The 23,910-nt window shown below is 41.3% G+C and overlaps 2 protein-coding genes across 7 annotated transcripts in view; one reads left to right on the top strand and one right to left on the bottom strand.

Moving 5' to 3' along the window:
* The window catches only part of ALDH3A2 (aldehyde dehydrogenase 3 family member A2), a 42,656-nt gene extending 21,731 nt beyond the window's left edge, over positions 1-20,925 (top strand). For 2 of the 5 annotated variants that reach the window (XM_077296245.1, XM_077296246.1), the window contains 4 exons: positions 4,743-4,842; positions 8,157-8,392; positions 16,277-17,727; positions 19,286-20,925. In XM_077296245.1, the coding sequence (XP_077152360.1) occupies positions 4,743-4,842; positions 8,157-8,392; positions 16,277-16,285 (345 nt within the window). In that variant the 3' untranslated portion in view covers positions 16,286-17,727; positions 19,286-20,925. Of the gene's footprint in view, positions 1-4,742; positions 4,843-8,156; positions 8,393-14,249; positions 14,353-16,276 lie in introns of all 5 variants that reach the window. The other 3 variants (XM_077296242.1, XM_077296247.1, XM_077296244.1) reach the window with 3 other exon arrangements.
* Positions 20,926-23,500: 2,575 nt separating this feature from the next.
* The window catches only part of LOC143816176 (multidrug and toxin extrusion protein 1-like), a 139,576-nt gene continuing 139,166 nt past the window's right edge, over positions 23,501-23,910 (bottom strand). For both annotated transcript variants that reach the window (XM_077296250.1, XM_077296248.1), the window contains one exon: positions 23,501-23,750. In XM_077296250.1, coding sequence (XP_077152365.1) covers positions 23,569-23,750 — 182 coding nt within the window. In that variant the 3' untranslated portion in view covers positions 23,501-23,568. The remainder of the gene's footprint in view (positions 23,751-23,910) is intronic.

The raw sequence follows: 23,910 nt of genomic DNA on the forward strand, positions 1-23,910 counted from the left end.
ACTGACCATCAAAAGCAGGAATCCACAGTATTCTCACCTTCCGGCGTCCCGCGCAGCGTTACCGATGCTCCCGGCAGCTGGCGTTCCCATGGATGCATTGCGAAATGACCCAATGACGTCGCGGTCTCGAGAGACCGCATGTCATCAGAGGTCATTGCATGCAAGGCATTACTGGGAACGGAAGCTGCCAGGAGCATCGCGAGCATCGGTAACGCTGTGCGGGGCAGCGGAAGGTGAGAATATTGCTTTTTTTTTTTGTTTTTTTTTTTTAACCTGGGTTTTGTTGTGTATACTTTTTCGCAGCGGAAAACCGCTGCGAAGACGCATACACAACAGGTGCACATAGCCTCGACGACTCCATCAGAAAAACGGGCCCAGTGCACCCGTTTTTTTACAATCTGCACAGGATCCGTCATTTCAACATTTTGACGGATCCTGTGCAGATTGTAAAAGCGGAAGTGTGAAAGAAGCCTAACAGGCAATCAAAAACATCGTATCTACGCCCAAAATGGTATCGATAAAAAATGTCAACTCCGTGCACAAAAGATAAGCCATCACACAGATCTCGTAATATGGGGACAAACGCAAAAACTCTTTCATACAAATTTCGGGGTTTTTTTTTTTTCACCAGTTAAATACAAATAAATGATACATGTTTGGTATCTGCGTACTCGTACTGATCTGGGGAATCCAAATGGCAGGTCAGTTTTACCATGTAGTAAACATTGAAAATAAATGAGAAAAAAAAAATTGTGGAATTGCACTTTTTATTTTTTTGCAATTTCACCACACTTTGAATTTTTTTTTTCTCCTTTTCCAGTACACTATATGGTAAAGTCAGTGGTGTCATTCCAAAGTACAACTCCTCCCTCAAAAAATCAAGCCCTCAGACGGATATATTGATGAAAATATAAACTAGTTATGGCTCTTGAAAGAAGGCACGGGAAAAAAGAAAATGGTGTGAAGGGGGGATAATATATGCGTTGAGAGCTTTTTCTAAAATGCACATCGAACAGAGGCAAGATAATAAACCTTAACAGTGTCTTACATTTTACAAAACGGACTTCACTTCTCATTTGGTGTGCCAAATCAGAACTTTGTGCCATATCCAGTTTACTGTCGTACCAGACTAGATTATAGTCAGTTTAACAATTACTATAAATAAATATATAACCAAAACTAATATTTACAATACCTTTATTTAAATAAAAAAATAGGAATAAAAACTGACACAACACCCAAACCCCTTATAGTGAGAGTGGGTCAATAAAAACCTGGCCCGATGAATAGACGGCAATGGGTGGGAGCAAAATAATGGAGTATAGGCTCTACACGTCCCTAATATGCTCCCTGCCTGTCTGCGGAGGTTGGCACCCTCTTGGACGCAATATGGCGTCCCCGCTCCTCGATAGCTAGCCCTATGGGTCCCTCAACTGATATGGGAATGCTGATAACCCTAAATTGCCCACACCTTAGGGCCCAGAGATACTACACACAAATCGATGCCAGGTGGTAATTCACCAAAGTGTCCCAGTCAAAAAGGCCTGGTCTGACCGTACAAATCCCCTTACCATATACACCCGACCTACTCAAATGGCTAATACACCCTCCAGAGTCCCTAACCGGACAACCCTGCCTACCCTCGGAGGTTGGCACCCTCTTGAGCGCAAAGTGGCGCCCCCGCTCCTCGGCGGCTGTCCCTGTTGACCCTGACTGAATCCCTGCGAAAGTTGGGGATCCTATAAAGAAGGTGGTGCCTAAGGGGCTACACTAGTGGACCACAATAACGGATAAATATATCTCGGTCAGACCATGAATAAAGCCAAGATTGATATAAAACACATAAACCAGGCAGTCAGAAAACAGGGTATTTTTACACAACCCACCAGACTTAATTGCAGCTATTTCACAGAACAGGGGGGAGGTGTAATAACTCCACTCCCCAAATATACATATATAGATGCAGGTATATTTATAGCAGCATATTTAGCCTAGTTTAGATATATCTTATATTCTAAGTTGTATAATAGTCATTGATGTACGCGAATATAGCTTAGTGCAAATCCATACCCTGGTTATGAACCCACAAATGGTGAAAAACCAGTAAAAAATTAAAAACCACTGATACACTTATCTGTGTTCAGGTCTCGCCTCTACGCGTTTCCCCCCCATGATATGGTTCCTCAGGAGGCATATGGGAAAAAGACATTCCGTGTGCTTAAACCACATCAGAGATACGTGCTGTGCCTGACCAAGACGTCATTAAATAGCCCCCGCCCTAAGGGTAAAAATCAAGAGGCTAATTCATACCTGTACGTTATTGCTATTAATTTGTCCCAAATCCGGGGCGGGTCTCCGGGCTCCAGAATCTCTGGCTGAGCGTTGTGGCCGCCATTGTCCCTGTATATTCATTGGCGTCCTTACACTGCGCATGCGCCGTTTCCCTGGGAACTGGGACAGGGTCATCCTGCAAAAAGAAACCCAGTGGATATTTAGGATGGAGTCAGTGGTCCCGAGAGGAGTTAATGAGCGGTTAACCTACAGTTGCTTTGTGTGAATTGTCTTCGCCGGTTTCGTTTCTGCTCCCCTGCTCCCCTGATATGAATAGGACGGTCGTGCAGACCTATTAGATGGTTTGCAGCATATAATATAGGGACATAGGAGTTTGATCAAAATTATAACTCCAAGCAGCCATTGTATAAAGGCTGTAGGATAAGGTAATTGTGGGTTGGGGATTTGCTGACTGATACAGTGCGTCACTATAGATTTACCGTCTGTGGGCATGTTTGCGCCCACCTGGAGGATATCATCTTTAATAAATATATCTTTGATGAGTCCACATTAGAGGGGGATATTATACGCACCACTTTGAATTTGCCATCTTTGAGCGTACCGTTAGGACATCAATGTATTAGAGTATGTGTGATACGCCTGCATTAGGGGCCCATAGGGCTTATTGCTGATAACAGAGCATATGTGCACTGGAGCCCATGAATAGTAAGTGAGTGGGCAGCCTAGGCACTTTAGCATACTATTGACGAGTGTGTGTGGATAAGGTACATGACACATAAATGTTTGTGCGCAATGCCAGGAACCTGTTTGGTTGACAGGCATTATTACTCGTTGCGATGTCCGTGCGGTGTTTTGGCTGCTAAGGTAACGGCGCCTGCGCATTTGCAGGGGCCGACTGCGATGTAAAAGTATCCACAACAAAATGGAGACCGGGAGCGCATGCGCTGTTGTAAAGGTGAAAATAGACCTCAAGGGTCTGGAAACGGCGCGTGCGCAGTGTAAGGACGCCAATGAATATACAGGGACAATGGCGGCCACAACGCTCAGCCAGAGATTCTGGAGCCCGGAGACCCGCCCCGGATTTGGGACAAATTAATAGCAATAACGTACAGGTATGAATTAGCCTCTTGATTTTTACCCTTAGGGCGGGGGCTATTTAATGACATCTTGGTCAGTGTAATCCCTACACCTGCAATCAGGCACAGCACGTATCTCTGATGTGGTTTAAGCACACGGAATGTCTTTTTCCCATATGCCTCCTGAGGAACCATATCATGGGGGGAAACGCGTAGAGGCGAGACCTGAACACAGATAAGTGTATCAGTGCTTTTTAATTGTTTACTGGTTTTTCACCATTTGTGGATTCATAACCAGGATATGGATTTGCACTAAGCTATATTCGCGTACATCAGTGACTATTATACAACTTAGAATATAAGATATATCTAAACTAGGCTAAATATGCTGCTATAAATATACCTGCATCTATATATGTATATTTGGGGAGTGGAGTTATTACACCTCCCCCCTGTTCTGTGAAATAGCTGCAATTAAGTCTGGTGGGTTGTGTAAAAATACCCTGTTTTCTGACTGCCTGGTTTATGTGTTTTATATCAATCTTGGCTTTATTCATGGTCTGACCGAGATATATTTATCCGTTATTGTGGTCCACTAGTGTAGCCCCTTAGGCACCACCTTCTTTATAGGATCCCCAACTTTCGCAGGGATTCAGTCAGGGTCAACAGGGACAGCCGCCGAGGAGCGGGGGCGCCACTTTGCGCTCAAGAGGGTGCCAACCTCCGAGGGTAGGCGGGGTTGTCCGGTTAGGGACTCTGGAGGGTGTATTAGCCATTTGAGTAGGTCGGGTGTATATGGTAAGGGGATTTGTACGGTCAGACCAGGCCTTTTTGACTGGGACACTTTGGTGAATTACCACCTGGCATCGATTTGTGTGTAGTATCTCTGGGCCCTAAGGTGTGGGCAATTTAGGGTTATCAGCAGTGGTATAGCATTCCCATATCAGTTGAGGGACCCATAGGGCTTATAGGGCTAGCTATCGAGGAGCAGGGGCGCCATATTGCGTCCAAGAGGGTGCCAACCTCCGCAGACAGGCAGGGAGCATATTAGGGACGTGTAGAGCCTATACTCCATTATTTTGCTCCCACCCATTGCCCTCTATTCATCGGGCCAGGTTTTTATTGACCCACTCTCACTATAAGGGGTTTGGGTGTTGTGTCAGTTTTTATTCCTATTTTTTGATTTAAATAAAGGTATTGTAAATATTAGTTTTGGTTATATATTTTTTGTAAACACTAATTTGGACTAGCGGTATTATACTTCTCCCTTAACAATTACTATGTCACTATAATCATGTCTGAGGTAGGTCTTATTCTTGTAGATTATCTTTTATTGATACAATAATATCCACTCATTAACCTTCTATATTTCAGATAATAAAAAAGATGATTTCTCAGACATCAAGTGGAGGAGTCACTGGAAATGATGTTATAATGCATTTCACAGTCAAGGAATTACCTTTTGGAGGTGTTGGTAAGTATAAGCTAAAAATACAGGAAAAAATCATATAACCTATAGTCTATTAACTCACTGCTTACCCCTTTCTGACCTCGGACGGGATAGTACGTCCGAGGTCAAAACCCCCGCTTTGATGCGGGCTTCGGCGGTGAGCTGAAACAGCTGACATGTGCCCGCAATAGCGGCGGGTGGAATCGTGATCCACCTGCTGCTATTAATCATCAAATGAGCGCATCGCTGACCCCCGTCATGTGATCGGGGGTCAACGATGTGTCGGCATGACAACCATAGGTCTATTGAAAACCTCTATGGTTGTTGATGCCGGATTGCTGTGAGCGCCACCCTGTGGGCGGCGCTCATAGCAAGCCTGTAATTCTGCTACATAGGAGCGATGTGAGCTTCGCTCCTATGTAGCAGAGCCGATCGAGTTGTGCCAGCTTCTAGCCTCCCGTTGGTGCTATTGAAACATGGCAAAAGTAAAAAAAAATTAATTCAAAATAAAACAATAAAAAAAAATCAAACCTACACATATTTGATATCGCCGCATTCAGAATCGCCCGATCTAGCAATAAAAGAAAAGGATTAACCTGATTGCTAAATGGCGTAGCGAGATAAAAATTAGAAACACCAGAATTACGTTTTTTTTTTTTTTGTTGCCGCTACATTGAATTAAAATACAATAACGGGCGATCAAAAGAATGTATCTGCACCAAAATGGTATAATTAAAAATGTCAGCTCAGCACGCAAAAAATAAGCCCTCACCCAACCCCAGATCACAAGAAACGGAGACGCTACGGGTATCGGAAAATGGCGCAATTTTTGTTTTGTTTTTTTTTTTATTAGTAAAGTTTGGAATTTTTTTTTACCACTGAGATAAAAAATAACCTAGACATGTTTGTTGTCTATGAACTCGTAATGACCTGGAGAATCAAAATGGCAGGTCAGTTTTAGCATTTAGTGACCCTGGCAAAAAAGCAATTTTTTTGCAATTTTCAAAATTTGAATTTTTATACCCTTAAATCAGAGAGATATGTCACACAAAATACTTAATAAGTAACATTTCTCACATCTCCACTTTACATAAGCACAATTTTTTAAACTAACTTTTTTTGTTAGAAAGTTATAAGGGTTAAAAGTTGACCAGCGATTTCTTTTTTTTTTTATTATTATTTTTTTTACAACAAAGTTTACAAACCATTTTTTTTTTTTTTAAAGGGAACCTGTCACATCCCCCCCCCCGGCGTTTTTAACTAAACAAGCCACCTTGTGCTGCACTAATGCTGCATTCTGTGAAGGTGGCTCTTTTTTTTGGTTCCGATTTATTCACACTGCGGGGCTGGATCTCGGGCCGTAGGTACACGCAGGCACGAGAATAATTACATCATGTGAGTCGAAGGGCAGCGCAAACTGCGCATGCCCGAAAAAAGAACTTACAGCGCAGGCGCCGGGCACGTTAATTAAGGCAGAGGAGGCGGCGCATGGAGGGGCTGAGTGATGGCTGGGAGGCGTTTGTGTCCGGGGGGAAAAGACATGCTCCCCGGACAGACTAAAGGTATGGCGGGCAAATTCTAACAAGTAATATTGCAGCGTTGAAAGGGACCCCCAAAACAAGAGCCACCGTCACAGAATGCAGCATTAGTGCTGCACAAGGCGGCTCTTTTAGTTAAAAACGCCACGGGGGTGACAGGTTCCCTTTAAGGATCACCTCACATTTGAAGTCACTTTGAGGGGGTCTACTTGACAGAAAATACCCAAAAGTGACACCATTCTAAAAACTCCACCCTTCACGGTGCTCAAAACCAGTTTATCAACCCTTCACGTGCTTCATAGGAACTGAATGAACATGGAAGGAAAAAGATGAACATTTAATTTTTTTTCACAAACATTTTACTTCAGAACCATTTTTATTTCACTAGTGTAAAATGAGAAAATAAACCACAATATTTGTTATGCAATTTCTCCAGAATACGCCAATACCCCATATGTGGGGGTAAACCACTGTTAGGGCACACAGCAGGGCTCAGAAGGGAAGGAGCACCGTTTGACTTTTTCAACACAAAATTGGCTGGAATTGAGATCGGACACCATGTAGCGTTTGGTGAGCCCCTGATGTGCCTAAGCAGTGGAAACCCCCACAAGTGACACCATTTTGGACACTAGATCCCCCCCCAAGGAACTTATCTAGATGTGTGGTGAGCACTTTCAACCCCCAAGTGCTTCACAGAAGTTTATAATGTAGAGCCGTGAAAATAAAGAAATCATATTTTTTTTCCACTAAAATTATCTTTTCGCCCCCAATTTTTTTTTTTTTTTCCAAGGGTAACAGGAGAAACTGGACTCAAAAGTTGTTGTGCAATTTGTCCTGAGTACGCTGATACCCTATATGTGGGGGTAAACCACTGTTTGAGTGCATGGCAGAGCTCGGAATGGTAGGAGCACTGTTTGACTTTTTGATCTCAAAATTGGCTGGAATTGAGAACGGACGCCATGTAGGGTTTAGAGAGCCCCTGATGTGCCTAAACAGTGGAAATCCCCACAACTGACCCCATTTTGGAAACTACACCCCTCAAAGATTTTATCCAGGGGTATATTGAGAAATTTGAACCCACAGGTACTACACAGAGTTTGATAACATTAGGTCGTCATACTGAAAAACTTCATTTTTTTTTGTTTTTTCACTAACATCTTGTTTTAGACCTGAATTTCTCAGGTCTGTCAGAGATTACACCAAAAAGTGGACTCCACAATTTGTTACCCACATTCTTATCAGCGCGGCGATATCCCATATGTAGTCAAAAAGTTCTGTTTGGACAAAGGTCAGGTACATTGGCATCTAAAAGATGTTGTGTGCGCAAACCCTTGCGTGTCTAAGCGCACGACTCTTTGGTATTGCTGCTCTATGATAACAGCTGAAACAACATTTTGCTTGTAAGTCCATTAACAAACTAAGATAGAAAATTATTGGAACATTGACTGCTCCTGATGTAAATGTTTCCAACTGATCAAACAATATACTCAGAATTTTTATGCGGACATAAAAATCAGCAGCAGCAGCACATTAAGCATGTGGGTAAACTGGGGATGTTCTGGTTACAATACTGAGACTGTATAGAGATTAACCTTTGTCCTAACCGCTCACATGTAGCTATTGCCGATGATGTCTAAATGTAAGTCCAAGCACACGAGTGCCAATTAGAGCTCGCTGAAGGAAAATGATATGCCCATGTAAATCTTCATATGTTGCTGTCATAACTTAAAGGATTTTGCAGTTAAAAATTGCTAAGTTTTCATCTAAATCCTTTTTATTATTATTATTCAAACTCTCTAGGACACAGTGGCATTGGTGCCTACCATGGCAAACATACATTTGACACTTTCTCTCATAAACGGGCGTGCCTTATCAAGTCCTTATCAATGGAAGGTGCAAACAAACTCCGGTATCCCCCTTACACCCAAAAGAAACTGGATTGGGCTAAGTTTTTGATGCTGAGCAAACTGAACAAAAAGAAGCTGGGTCTTGTGCTCCTGCCGATTATCGCTGTAGTAGCAGCTTTGATTTTGAAGGTGAGCTTTTATGCATATTGTGTTGGTATACAGTAGCTTAGAAGGAACACTTTTTTTATTATTGTACATAAAGGGCTCCTGTCCTATTACCCAGCAGGCTATTACTGAAAACTATGTAGCCTATTCCACTTCTAAAATCTTGAAATTAACAATGATCTCAAAAGGCTTCCAATTTTCTCCATCCGTCTTCCATTATTACACAAGTATTTACTTTTCAACAAATCTGTACCAGCAAATAAAAAGCTTATAGTTCCCTTTTTCTTTAGGGCTATAACAATCAAGCTTGTTGGCCACAGAGAGATTTTGTAACAAGGAGGTTTTCTCAAAGATCACAAACTGTCATGGCGGTGTCTGGGTCTGTGGATTTCACTGATCCTTGCATTCCTGCTTGTATCTCCATTGATGGCTATGATCAGCACAGGGTGACTAGAGCATCGACTCTTAGAGCTGCAGCTCTTAGGCAGGTTAGAAGGAATTGAATCTTTGCTGGTCTGAGGTTGTTGATTCCTTTGGTCACATGCTGCAGGAGAACCAGCTATGTCTGACCTTTCTCTATTTAAGCTGGGTCTGCCTTACAGGTAATGCCAGCAATAATTTCTCTATCCTGGTCTGGAGAGGTTGACAAGTCCTGGCCATTAGTGGTTATTTCCAAAGTTGTTGCGAGTGGTGTTTGGTTAACCCTTTCCTTTTTCCTTAGATGTCTTTATATTACTTTGTTGCTTCGCAGGTTTTACACTTTTCATATTTCTTTGTGTATTTCCCTGAGTGAATGCTGTAATTGCGCTTCCATTTTGCCCTGTCTTGTTTGTATTCCCCACATACACTGCACAGACTAGTGCTGCTTAGAAGCATAGTAAGCAACGAGACCCAGGCATCCCCACCTTCAAGAGTAATCCTGGGGATAGGAATAGCCAGAGACCCTGCGCCTGAGGGTCAGTATAGGTGAACATTTACTATCCCACAGTCAAACCGTGACACATTTATCCAATGTGTATGCCCAGATTAATACCTGTGTCCTAGCTGACACATTGCTTATTGCAACATTGACCAATATGCTATAGTTGCTTCAGTTATTGTTAATGTTGTATTTCCTGTGTTCTGTCTACAACAGGGGTGCACATTATTCTGTCCAAGGGCCACATTACCATACTGAACTAATCCCAAGGGCTGCAAAAAAATGTAAAGGGGTAATTACATGAGTACATCACCAGAACCACCATCCGTATATTAATACAGGTGCTTCTCACAAAATTAGAATATCATAGAAAATGTAATTTCAATTCTTCAATGCAAAAAGTGAAACTCCTATGTTATATAAAGTAATTACAAACAGAGTGATCTATTTCAAGTGTATTTTTGTTAATGTTGATGATTATGGCTTAGACAATGAAAACCCAACAGTCATTATCTAATTAAGTTAGAATAATTTACAAAAAAGGCTTCCTAAGCATTTAAAAAGGTCCCTTAGTCTATTTAAGCAGGCACCACAATCATGAGGAAGACTGCTGACTTAACAAATGTCCAGAAGGCAGTCATTGGCGCACTCCACAAGGAGGAGGGTAAGCCACAAAAGGTCACTGCTAAAGAAGCTGGCTGTTCACAGAGTGCTGTATCCAAGCATATTAATGGAAAGTTGAGAGGAAAAAAAAGTGTGGTAGAAAAAGGTGCAGAAGCAACCGGGATAACCACAGCCTTGAAAGGATTGTTAAGAAAAGGCCATTCAAAAATTTTGGGGAGATTCACAAGGAGTGGACTGCTGCTGGAGTCATTGCTTCAAGAGCCACCACACACAAATGTATACAGGACATGGGCTACAAGTGTTGCATTCCTTGTGTCAAGCCACTCATGACCAATAGACAACGCCAGAAGCGTCTTACCTGGGCCAAAGAGAAAAAGAACTGGACTGTTGCTTAGTGGTCCAATGTGTTGTTTTCAGATGAAAGTAAATTTTGTATTTGAGTCTGGAGGAAGAGTGGAGAGGCACACAATCCAAGCTGCTTATGATCTAGTGTGAAATTTCCACAATCAGTGATGGTTTGGGGAGCCATGTCATCTGCTGGTGTAGGTCCACTGTGTTTTATCAAGACTAAAGTCAGCGCAGCTGTCTACCAGGAAACTTTAGAGCACTTCAGCACTTCAAGCTTTTTAGAGTTGGAAATTTCATTCTCCAGCAGGACTTGGCACCGATCTACACTGCAAAAAGTACCAATACCTGGCTTAAAGACAACAGTATCACTGTGCTCGCCTGACCTTAACTCCATAGAGAATCTATGGGGTATTGTCAAGAGGAAGATGAGACACCAGAGCCAACAATGCAGATGAGCTGAAGGCTGCTATCAAAGCAACCTGGGCTTCCATAACACCTCAGCAGTGTCCCAGGCTGATTGCCTCCATGCCACACCGCATTGATGCAGTAATTGATGCAAAAGGAGCCCCGACCAAGTATTGAGTGCATTTACTAAACATACATTTCAGTAGGCCAACATTTCGCCTTTTAAAATCATTTTTCAAGCTGGTGTTAATGACTTTTGGGTTTTCATTGGCTGTAAGCCATAATCATCAACATTAACAGAAATAAACGCTTGAAATAGATCACTCTGTTTGTAATGACTCTATATAATGAGTTTCACTTTTTGTATTGAAGAACTGAAATTTTTTTGATGATATTCTAATTTTGTGAGCAGCACCTGTACATCACCAGAAACAAAATTTGAGTATTTGAGGAGGATATGGAGAGTTTTTGCTCCAAAAACAAACAAAAAAACACACACGCTGAGTTAAACTGAGTTTTGATAGCAGAAACTCACCAAATCCTCCTTATAATCTCAAAACTCGAGGATTTTTAAGTTTTTACATATCCATGAATGCGGCGGCAACCGTCAGCACATGTATATAGCACCTAGATTAGTACAGTGATCAACTGCAATTTGAGGTCAGCTCTATATACAATTGTATCACATTAACCTATAATACCCAGTGTGTCCTCAATAATGAGGAGATACTGGGAGTTATTGTGATCAGTCCTCATCAGACTGTGGACCACACAGGAACCATAGTACTGATGAGACCTAGTCCATATCACAAATAAACATTTACACCTTGTAGATGACTTCTTCTCTGATTAGAGTTGTTCTCATTCTTTTCTTCTCTATTTTGCCAGACGTCATGGTGAGATTCCATGCCCAAAGCTCAACTCTGCCGATTTCCCTCTCCTCAGTTTTCAGCAGCATAATGCCCTTAAAAATAATTAAAGTATCATATTGCCCTATAAATCAAAATATCTCCCATGCTGTGGTCCTGAATAAATAATTGCCGCTCCCCATACTTCCTGCACAAAATATCACCCAAAACTGCCCCTGTCGATATCTCAATCACAATGCCTCTCTCCATAATGTCCCCATTGCTCTTTGCTATGCCCCCTTTTAGAATCCTTCAATTGCCCCATAATGTGCTCCATTATCCTTGCAGTAAGCCCAACCCTTCCCTTCCCTGGCACCCTCCCCTAAAATCAAACCACATTTCATGTTCGGCTCCTCTTGGAGCGCTTACCAGTGGTACCTGCTTCATGCTCCCCCTTTCAGTAGTATGATGAGTTCAGTAGTTGGCTGACGTCCTCACGCCACTGCATGTCTGGGCTGACTCGCTCTTCTCTGCTCTGCCCCAGTTTCAGCGCAACAGTCTTTTAGATGCAAATATATTTAAATATATGGAGAATGGGGCTGCATCTCCCGGACAGCTCTGCGGGCCGCACAACGTCCTTCAGTGGGCCGCATGTGTATGTTGTGTAGGCCTGGCCTACAACATGTAGAACTTCCTGAAGCTGCAAATCAGATCGCTCTATATTTTGAAGGCCATGTCCACATTCACAATCTTGTGTTTTTAATTGCTCCAATACTTTTCTATTAATTGCAGTTAATGTTGTACTTGCTCTTAATTACCCATTTCATATTATCTTGGGTCTACAGCTGCTATGCGGGGTTTGTGTCTCCATGGTCAGAAACACAAACTTCTGTGTAGTACAAGGCTGCAGTCTCTTACGTTCTTCCTTTTTGTGCAATACTTTAATGCTCACATACATTTGATAGATTACCAAGAAATAAGGACAGCTAGGAGGAATTATTACTGCACAAATGTTTGCTATCCTGTCATTCATAGAAAAATAAGGCCCAATTCATGAAGGTGTTACTAGTTTTCTGACATAAAAAAAACCCTTCAAATGTCTTAAAAAAAAAATTCACTCAAAAAAAAGAAAGACTTTTGTTGTGGAAAAAAAGCCAATGCTAAACATGTTTGTAGAAAAAAAAAATGGAATTGTGAAAAAACCCCATAGGGCTTGGTACATAAAGACTGGCGTTGTTTACACAGGTCATGATGAGTATGGGCTAGAGTACTTGTAAAGGTACCGTCACACTCAGCGACGCTGCAGCGATATAGACAATGAGCCGATCGCTGCAGCGTCGCTCTTTAGGTCGCTGGGGAGCTGTCACACAGACGGCTCTCTCCAGCAACCAACGATCAGGGGAACGACTTCGGCATCGCTGAAACTGTCTTCAACGATGCCGAAGTCCCCCTGCAGCACCCGGGTAATCAGGGTAAATATCGGGTTACTAAGTGCAGGGCCGCGCTTAGTAACCCGATATTTACACTGGTTACCATTGTAAAAGTAAAAAAAAAAACACACTACATACTCACATTCTGATGTCTGTCACGTCCCCCGCCGGCGTCCACAGGGTTACGCGCTGTCAGTGTGTCAGTGCCGGCAGTAACAGCAGTGACGTCACCGCTGTGCTCTGCTTTACGGCCGGCGCTGACAGTCAGTGCAGGAAGCTATGAGCAGCAGCGCGTAACCCTGTGGACGCCGGGGGACGTGACAGACATCAGAAGGTGAGTATGTAGTGTTTTTTTTTTTACTTTTACAATGGTAACCAGGGTAAATATCGGGTTACTAAGTGCGGCCCTGCGCTTAGTAACCCGATGTTTACCCTGGTTACAAGTGAACACATCGCTGTATCGGCGTCCCACACGCCGATACAGCAATGACAGCGGGTGATCAAGCAACGAAATAAAGTTCTGGACTTCTAGCTCCGACCAGCGATATCACAGCGGGATCCAGATCGCTGCTGCGTGTCAAACACAACGAGATCGCTATCCAGGACGCTGCAACGTCACGGATCGTCGTCGTTCTCGCTGCAAAGTCGTTTAGTGTGAAGGTACCTTAAGTAAGAGTTCTGGCGTAGCAAACCCCACCGCTCATCATGAATATAATGAGCAGCGGTTTCCACGCCCCTGTCCAACATCTGCTCTGTCCACTTTGTTGGAGTTGGGCGTAAATGGTGTAAGAACGCTAAAAATCGCATAATTTTAACGCAGTCACCAACTGCTGGTGGTGAATTGGCCCATAGTCTATAATGTGTCTGCATTATCCATTTAAAAAAAAAAAAATTACAGCACTCGAATGACAAAAATGGCCGAGTGCAGGAGGCCCAGATCTTTTCTGAGTGTCCACGTCCCCAAAAGAGTTAATACTTTAGCAGGATACCATTCATTGAGTCCAGTTAACTCTGGAGTGGAATACACTTATGACCAGTAATGATTCTCCTTAAAATAAAAAAAATATTCGTGTGCGCTAAGTCTACATACAAGTCTTTTTGTTTGTCAGCTGAATTAAAATCACCTTGTCAGTAGCATAAATGCCCATTAAGGCCCCGTTTTCTGATCCTTATTTTTTATGGCTTACCCTTTGATCCATCTGCATGTAGCATGCTTCACGTTACAAGGGACATGAGGCATTTTTGTATAATATGACCATATTCCTTTTTACTACAGAAAATATTTTTTTTTCTTTATTTTGCCCCAGAAATACCGTAGACTACTGGCAGTTAAAGGGCTGCAGCTTGCGTTGGCTTTTCACAGACTGCTTTAAGTAGATTGCAGAGAGCGACGGGCACATTTACAGCAAGGTATCCAATTCCACATCTGTGGTTACATAGCATTTCATTGTGGAGTACGAACTCATTGAGAACATGTTGAAATGATAAACTGGGCTATAAACAATTTGCCATCCTTAGTTTGGAAGAAAAACTTAACTTTTATTTTGTTTTTGTTCTTCATCAGTTTAGCTGTAAGAGTTTTGTGTTTTTACTATCTGCAGATTTTGTATAACTGTATTTATTACCACATTTTTCAAAGGTAGAAAGTCATTAACATTATTTCTGTATTTATAAAGACAATATATAAAGGAACAATGACCTTTCAAACCCTTTTGCATTCATGCATATCTCATACATATAGTGACAAATTTCCAACCTCTATCGCACAACACTAAGGCCATGTGCACACGTTCAGGATTTTTAGCGTTTTTTTCGCGTTTTTTCGCTATAAAAACGCGAAAAAAACGCTAACATATGCCTCCTATTATTTACAAGGTATTCCGCATTTTTTGTGCAAATGTTGCGATTTTTTTCCGCGAAAAAATCGCATAGCGGAAAAAAAAGCAACATGTTCATTAAAAATGCGGAATTGCAGGGATTCCGCACACCTAGGAGTCCATTGATCTGCTTACTTCCCGCACGGGGCTGTGCACACCATGCGGGAAGTAAGCAGATTATGTGCAGTTGGTACCCAGGGTGGAGGAGAGGAGACTCTCCTCCACGCACTGGGCACCATATAAGTGGTCAAAAAATAAGAAATAAAATAAAAAATAGTCCTATACTCACCCTCGATGTCCCGCGCAGTGTTCCCGCCTCACCGCTGCACGCTGCCGTTCGGTTCCTGTAGCTGATGTGCGGCGAAGGACCTTGCCGATGACGTCACTGTCCTGTGATTGGTCGTGAGCGGTCATGTGACCGCTCACGTGACCGTGACGTCACGGAAGGTCCTGTGCGCACAGACCAGCTATAGGAAGACGAACGGACGCCGCTGATGAGATGTCTGGGTGAGTATAAGCATTTTTTTATTTTTTTTTATTATTTTTAAACATTCGATCTTTTACTATAGATGCTGCATCTATAGTAAAAAGTTGGTCACACTTGTCAAACAGTATGTTTGACAAGTGTGACCAACTTGTCAGTCAGTTTTCCAAGCGATGCTACAGATCGCTTGGAAAACTTTAGCATTCTGCAAGCTAATTACGCTTGCAGAATGCTAAAAAAACGCGAAAAAAACGGAAAAAAAACGCAAAAAAAAAAAATGCGGATTTCTTGCAGAAAATTTCCGGTTTTCTTCAGGAAATTTCTGCAAGAAATCCGCAACGTGTGCACATGGCCTCAAGCAGAAAAGTAACTTATCTTCATCCATTTGTATTCTATTCCAGTAAGTTGCAGATTAAGTCAGTCATTTTAGCATTGTTATTTGCAGCTGGGTCACCTTGCGATCTGATAACACTACAAAAAGTTGCAATATTTTTACCCAACTTCCGAGTTTCGTAAGAATATTAGGACTTTATTGAGGTGTTTTACTCCAGGATTCTCATGTAAACGCCTTAATCTGCTCTATAGTTCAAGGTTTCATCTTTAAAAACACAGTGGGTATAAGGGTTTTATGAAATCACTTATACTTTGCTTGAGTTGTTAAATGCAGCGTTTACCCTAGATGTTAACGCGGCCCGAGTCACCGAAAGCTCCAGAGATGTTGAATTGTAACACAGAATATTTTGTTTATCACAATAAATCCAGAAAACCCCCTTAGCTCCTATAAACAAAGTATTGCTCCAAAATAGTTCACTTTTTTCCTAGAACTTAATTTAAAGATGAAGGAATTTTTTTTTCTAATTGCAAAAATAGAAATGCTAAATTATCTCTGAGCGTCTGAGAAGATGATTGACATCATGTTACAATCAGGTTTTCATGTAATATCTTTCTAAAATAAGGTACTTTTATTTTACAGGTGATCTAAAGGTGGGAGCCTGGTATCCAAATCTGCTGTTCCTGGTTGTTTCCGATTAAAAGTCTATGCATTGTATAAGCACCTTTACTTCTATTGTATGTACAAATGTCTTCTGCATCGGCACAAATCTAAAATACACATTGAATGGCTGTCGGACAAACAATGAGGTGATCCATTGTTCAGCCAGCAGCCATCTCACCCATCTACAATAGTGCTCAGCAGGTTTAGTGCTCCAATGTTCTTCTATATGATAGACCTACTGCCAGATGTCCATAGTCAGACATGCCAGATCCTTCTCTTCCTTGATGATCTTCTGTGGGAGACCACCATACACGTTAGACTGTTGATCGAACACTTCAATATTGGCGGGTTCGGCCAACTTTAGTCTGTGTATGAGGGGGGCCTCATTCCTTGTATAGCTGCTGTATTACCAGCTCTGCTGTGAAAGGATAGAGTAGATGGCAATGGTGCTCAGCTATTTTCAGAACTCCCATTAATGTAAAAGGCAAGCTGTCGGTGCATTAACTTTATCATTGAGACAGCAGCATAGGGGCCCCATACTTGTAGACCGACATCCTAAAAGGAGGACATGAATCTATCAGGCTTCTTTGGCATACAATTCTGAAATGGGAACAACCATTTGGAAGTTTGGTAATATCAGGACATCCAATAGATTCCTTATTATTGTGCTATTGGATTTAATATCACCCATTCAGTTGCCTTAATGGCTATTTTTTTTAGCACTGTGAGACTAGCTGTGGATACTGTGTAATTGATTAAAAAAAAAAAAAAAAGGGGGGGGGGCTCACTGCTTGGTACCCATATTTGTGCATCATTCCTTTCTGTGTAATTTGCTTCCTATATTACATATAAGACTATTCAGTTTACTAACGGTTAATACTTAAATTACTATCTTTCCTATATCAGTAACATAATCACAGTTATTTATTTTTACCATCACATGGAAAGGAAGATATGGAAAATTATTCCTGCAGTTATTCATTAAAATCTATGAGTCTGGAAAAATATGAATTTTGAATTACGCAAAAAAACATATCAACACTGGCTATGAGTTTGATAAATTTTATTTGTAAAGGGTTATTACTATCTTGAAAAGTGATGGCACATCAATAGGATATGCCAACACTGTGTATGACTGGTGGGCATCCAATCTCTGGTACACCACAGATCGTGTGGTGAGAGCTGCATCAGAGTTTTCCCTGCACAGAGCCATCCAGATATCCAAGAGCAGTTCATCCTGAAGATAACAGTGAGAGGGCAGCACCTTTTTGGAGGAAGAGGTCTTGATCTATCTCCTCCATTGATCACATATTCCCCTTAAAAAGCAGAAGCCTATAGGGAATTACAGTGAAGGAAATAATTATTTGATCCCTTGCTGATTTTGTAAGTTTACCCACTGACAAAGACATGAACAGTCTATAATTTTAAGGGTAGGTTAATTTTAGTTTCAATAATTTTTATTTTCAATAACATAGCAATTGAACAACAGATTCCCTTACAAGGGAGTTCAGTAAGCTTTAAACTAAACAAAGAGGTAAAACCGTACATACATTAACTCAGTTTCAAAGATACAAATAAAACGAGACAAAGACATGGGGAGACAAAATGGAGGGAAAATGGGGAGGGAAATGAGATTCTGCTCTTTACTTCGCGGTAAGCTGCAGTATATATATAAGACAAGATTATATTTTGTTCCGTTCTGTGAGTTCCGCCTCCCACCTCCCCGCATCCCACCCAACACAGGCTCAACCTTAGTGACATCAGAATCTCCCACTGGACAGCAGAGACTCAAATAGATATAGTCAAGGTTTGTTCAAGATTCAAGTTCGTGTTAAGATCCATCCACGGTTTCCAAATTTGGTAGAAGGCTTCCCACCCATCTTCCCTAGTCGCATGTATACGTTCATATAAGAGGATTGAGTTCATTTTATCACTAACTGTTTGGACAGAGAGAAATGGTGTCCTCCAGTTGGTAGCTATATGCAGTTTAGCGGCCATAAGCAACTGGCTTATCAACCTGTGAAATTTATTAGAAAATCCTGGATATTTGGCTCCCAAGAGGAATGTGGTCGGGTCAGGTTGTATTGCCCCGCCATACATTTTTTCAATTATTAATCCTACTTCCCGCCACATAGTCGAGGCTATCGGACATTCCCACCAAATATGCTTCATATCTCCCACTGCGCCACATCCTCTAAAGCATTGATCTGAAATGTTGGGGTATATAGTGTGGAGTTTATTTGGTACTTGGTATGTTCTGTGCAGGACCTTAATGGATGTCTCTGCCATAGAGGCTTGATGACTACCCCTAGAAACTGTGTCACAGCATCGCCTCCAATCTTCCAAAGTTAATTGGATACCCAGGTCTTCCTCCCACTGTTTCATGTAATGTAGTTTGTCAACTCAGTGTGTCGCACTGAGAGATCTGTATAGCAGAGAGATAGTTCCCCTTCCCAGTGGGTCATCCATACACTTTTGTTCAAAGCTAGTCGCGCGAAAAGGGATTTTATGTTGTAGAAGCTGTTCCGCAAAATGGAAAACCTGATAGATACGAAAGGTTTCATTAGTGGATGGATTGTATTTATGTAGGAATTCTTGTCTAGATAAAATTATATTAAAGGGTGAGCAGAGGTGTTTTAGAGTGGTGATTCCATTAAGCTTCCACCAAGTAAAAGAACACGGGTCATGTCCTGGTGGGAACATGGGGTTGCAGAAGAGGGGGGTCAGCGGGGCGGACCCAGATTGGAGTTCAAATTTAAACCTTTCCTTCCTCCAAAGGATCAGGGAATGAGCTGTAAAAGGTGCTGTAATGTGTAGGCCTTTTGGTAGTTTTTGTGTGGACCACATAAGGCCAGGCAAGGAGAATGGTTTTAAGAGGGACGATTCTAGGCCAACCCATCTTGGAGCATAAGTGGCAGCACAGGCATTAGTCAATTGGGCCAACTGAGCCGACTTGTAATACAAAGTGAAGTTAGGCATGGAGAGAAGGGTAGGTTAATTTTAACATTGATAGAATATCAAAAATAAAATCCAGAAAATCACATTGTATAAATTATATAAATTTATTTGCATTTTGCAGTAAGAAATAAGTATTTTGATTCCTGTGGCAAACAAGACGTAATACTTGGTGGCAAAACCCTTGTTGGCAAGCAGTAGTTGATGATGAGGTTTGTGCACACGTCAGGAGGAATTTTGGTCCACTCCTCTTTGCAGATCATCTCTAAATCATTAAGATTTTGAGGCTGTTGCTTGGCAACTCGGAGCTTCAACTCCCTCCATAAGTATTCTAGGGGATTAAGGTCTGGAGACTGGCTAGGCCACTCCATGACCTTAATGTGCTTCTTTTTGAGCCACTTCTTTGTTGCCTTGGCTGTATGTTTTGGGTCATTGTCTTGCTGGAAGACCCAGTCACAACCCATTTTTAATGTCCTGGCGGTGGGAAGGAGTTTTATCACTCGGGATTTTACGATACATGGCTCCATCCATTCTCCCGTTGATGCAGTGAAGTAGTCCTGTGCCCTTCGCAGAGAAGCATCCCCAAAGCATAATGTTTCTACCTCCATGCTTGACAGTAGGGATGGTGTTCTTTGGGTCATAGGCAGCATTTCTTTTCCTCCAAACACGACAACTTGAGTTAATGCCAAAGAGCTCCATTTTTGTCACATCTGACCACAGCACCTTCTCCCAGTCACTCACAGAATCATCCAGGTGTTCTTTGGCAAACTTCAGACGGGCCTGCACATGTGCCTTCTTGAGCAGGGGGACCTTGCGGGCACTGCAGTATTTTAAACCTTTACGGCGTAATGTGTTACCAATGGTTTTCTCGGTAACTGTTGTCCTAGCTGCCTTGAGATAATTAACCAGTTCCTCCCGTGTAGTTTTAGGCTGATCTCTCACCTTCCTCATGATCAAGGATAACTAACGAGATGAGATTTAGCATAGTGCCCCAGATCGATGTCTATTGATAGTCATTTTGTATTTCTTTCATTTTCTTACTATTGCACCAACAGTTGTCTCCTTCTTACCCAGTGTCTTACGTATGGTTTTGTAGCCCATTCCAGCTTAGTGCAGGTATATGATCTTGTCCCTGACATCCTTATAAAGCTCTTTGGACTTGCCCATGTTGTAGAGGTTATAGTCTGACTGAGTAATTGAGTCTGTGGACAGGAGTCTTTTATGAAGGTGACTATGTAAGACAGCTGTTTTTAATGCAGGTAACGAGTTGATTAGGAGCGTCTAATTGGTCTGTAGGAGACAGAATTCTTAATGGTTGATAGGGGATCAAATATAGAAATTTATTTGCATTTTGCAGTGAGAAATAATTTATACAATGTGATTTTCTGGATTTTATTTTTGATATTCTATCTCACAATGTTAAAATTCACCTACCCTTTTGACTGTTCATGTCTTTGTCAGTGTGCAGACTTACAAAATCAGAAAGGGATCAAATAATTTCCTTCACTGTACAGTATACACCAATAGAAGTACACCGTGTTTTATCTTTTATAATACAGCCTGACACTGCTGAGATTGGTGATTTTTATAAAATTAGTTTTGCACTGTAATGACCTTTAAAGTTGCTTTCTTATTAATTTACACGTCAGATTAAATGGATTTTCTTAATTAAATGCATTCTTTTTTTTTTTCCTTTTTAGCTTCAAAACTGTTTACTATTCCGACTAAATGTTTGAAACGATAACGTTTACAAGTAAAGTTGTAATATAACTGAAGAAGAGTGTTGTCATTTGTGCTTCATAATGAGCTGGGTGCTGTAATGCAATTTCCACATTTATAAAGGTTATTTAATGTCAGTGAGGGTTGCCAGAGTTAAAAGGGGTATTCCCAGATCCTATCTCAATATGTAGTAGGTGGAATAATATTAGCAAATACCTCCAATTAGAAATGGGAGTATAGTTCTTCTAATTTGCTATGCAACTTACCTCATTGTAGGGCATTGCAGTAGCTTGGGTATCCAAGGTTACGACCACTAAGCATCTAACTGCCACTATGAGTGGTTGTAACCATGGATACCTAAGCTACTGCAATGCCCTACATGAGGTAATCGACATGGCGAACCTGAAGAACTAAACTAAATTTCTAATTTGAGGTATTTGATAATATTAGTAATTTCTTCCCAACCTTGGATGTACCCAGTACGTCCTGGTTGGGAAGTGCTTCCTTACCTTGGACGTACTGGGTACATCATGGTGATTTTGCCCACATGGAAGCTGTGCACACACGATCGCCGCCGGTTGATCAGTTGATATCACATCTGACACCCGGCTCTCAATGCCAGGAGCGGTGTCTGCACTGCTCCTGGCAGTTTAACCCCACAAATGTTGCAATCGATATTGATTGCAGCATTTAGAAAGCAGGCAGACAGAGGGAGCCCCCTCTGCCCTCCGATCAGCGCCCCCAGGGGAGTCCGATATCGTCATAATGACTTCCGGGTCACCAGGCTATGTCAAGCCCCTTAGACCATGCGCAGTGCAGCACTGACAGTTATAAGCCATTGCGATTTATTGTACATTGCAACGGTTTATAACAACAAGGCACATGAAAGTGAAAGTCCCATAGTGAGAAAGTTTAAAAAAAAAAATGCTGAAAAATTAAAAAAATATATTGTACTGATACATTTTTATGAAAAAAAAAAAAATACACAACAGTATATATGCTTGGTATTGCAGCATCCAGAACAATGTGCCCCATAAAACTGTCACACTAGTTAACCCCTTCAGTGAACACCGTCAAAAATAAAAAAATAAAAACTGGGCAAAAAACTATGCTTTTTCATCATATTGCAAATTAAAAAGACAAATGTAAATAAAAATGATATAGCACAAATAATAAGCTGCCATACAGCTGAAAAATGAGTTACAGCTCTCCTATTATAGGGATACAAAAATAAATTTTCTATTAAATAGTTTTTAATGTACAAAAGCGCCAAAACACAAAAAACTATATAAATGTGGTATCGCTGTAATTGTACTGACCCGAAGATTAAAGCTGCCTTACCGATTTTACCAAACGTGGAATGGCATAAAAAAATCCTGAATTGCTGTTTTTTGTTCATTCTGCATCCCAAAAAAACGGAATAGGCAGCGATCAAAAAATGTCATGTGACCGAAAATTGTACCAATAAAAAACGTCAACTCAACCCACAAAAAACAAGCCCTAACATGACTCTGTTGGCCGAAATATGGCAAAAATATAGGTTTCACAGCAGCCTAATATAAAAAAAAAAAGTTATAACTCTTGTATCGCTGTAATTGCACCGACCCGAAGAATAAAGTTGTCTAATCATGAGGAATGGTGTAAAAAAAAAAATATTTAAAACCAATTTTTCACCTGCTGTTGATTTGTTCATGCTGCCTCCCAAAGCTGGCAGTAAGGCTCGGCGCTAGTGATGAGCGAGTGTACTCGTTGATCGGGTGATCTCCGAGTATTTGACTGCTCGGAGATTTCGTTTTCATTGCGGCAGCTGAATGATTTACAGCTACTAGCCTGCTTGATTACATGTGGGGATTCCCTAGAAACAAGGCAACCCCCACATGTACTTAGGCTGGCTATTAGTTGTAAATCATTCAGCTGCGGCGATGAAAACTAAATCTCCGAGCAGTCATAAATACTCGGAGGTCACCCGAGCATGCTCGGGAAAACCCAAGCAACGAGTACACTCGCTCATCACTACTCGGCGCACATTTATCCTGTGCTGTGCGCTGAGTGCTTGCATCTGGGTTTCTGTGCACATCCCTGAAATACATGATTTCAGATGGAACTATAATAAGGCAGATGGGAAGGCACTGTGGATGCCATGTGATATCTCAGTTTTTCTTTTTTAATAAATTTGCAAAAATTACTACATATCAGTTTTTTCCAGTCAAGATGGGGTGCAGAGTGTACATTAATGAGAAAAAAAATGAACTTTTTTGAATTTACCAAATGGCTGCAATGAAATAGAGTGAAAAATGTATAGGGGTGTGAATACTTTCTGTACCCACTGTATTTCTTAGGTGATACAACCTGTTTTTATATAGAAAAAAAAAGTCTGCTAAAACAAAGACAAACTTTTCCTTATACCACGAAACTCAAACTGAAAAAATCATGTTTGTAAAGAATACAATTGTAATAAATTAAACACATATACAATTCAGCAGGATTACGGCACGAAGCAGCTATGAATTCGATTTTAAATAAATGATCTTTTGAATCTGGAAGTTAGGCATTCTTTTAATTCTAGAGGTCACACATGCAGGGGCTTTATTTCTTCACTAGTGCTGTTTAACAGTTAATTTTATGATAAGTCCAATAAAAAAGGTGGAAATAGCTGCTATTGCCTGGAAAGCTCGGCACATGATTAACTTCTTTGATACTGGCTTTTCTAGAGTCTCCAATGGCTCTGTTTCTGTGCTGTAGGAGTCCATGGAAGCGTAATTTTTCAGTTCCATATTGTCTGTCACAAAAAATGGAGGTAATGTGTTATGTTTATTCTTCAGAAACCCATCATGACATTAACTTATAATTTAAGCTATGCTTCAGTCTGGTGAGTTGTTGCAGAGAGTGTGTCACCATCCAAACACATATTAATAAATAAACAGTCGTATAGAGGACCG

The sequence above is a fragment of the Ranitomeya variabilis genome, chromosome 3 (assembly GCF_051348905.1).
Source record: "Ranitomeya variabilis isolate aRanVar5 chromosome 3, aRanVar5.hap1, whole genome shotgun sequence".
NCBI lineage: Eukaryota > Metazoa > Chordata > Amphibia > Anura > Dendrobatidae > Ranitomeya > Ranitomeya variabilis.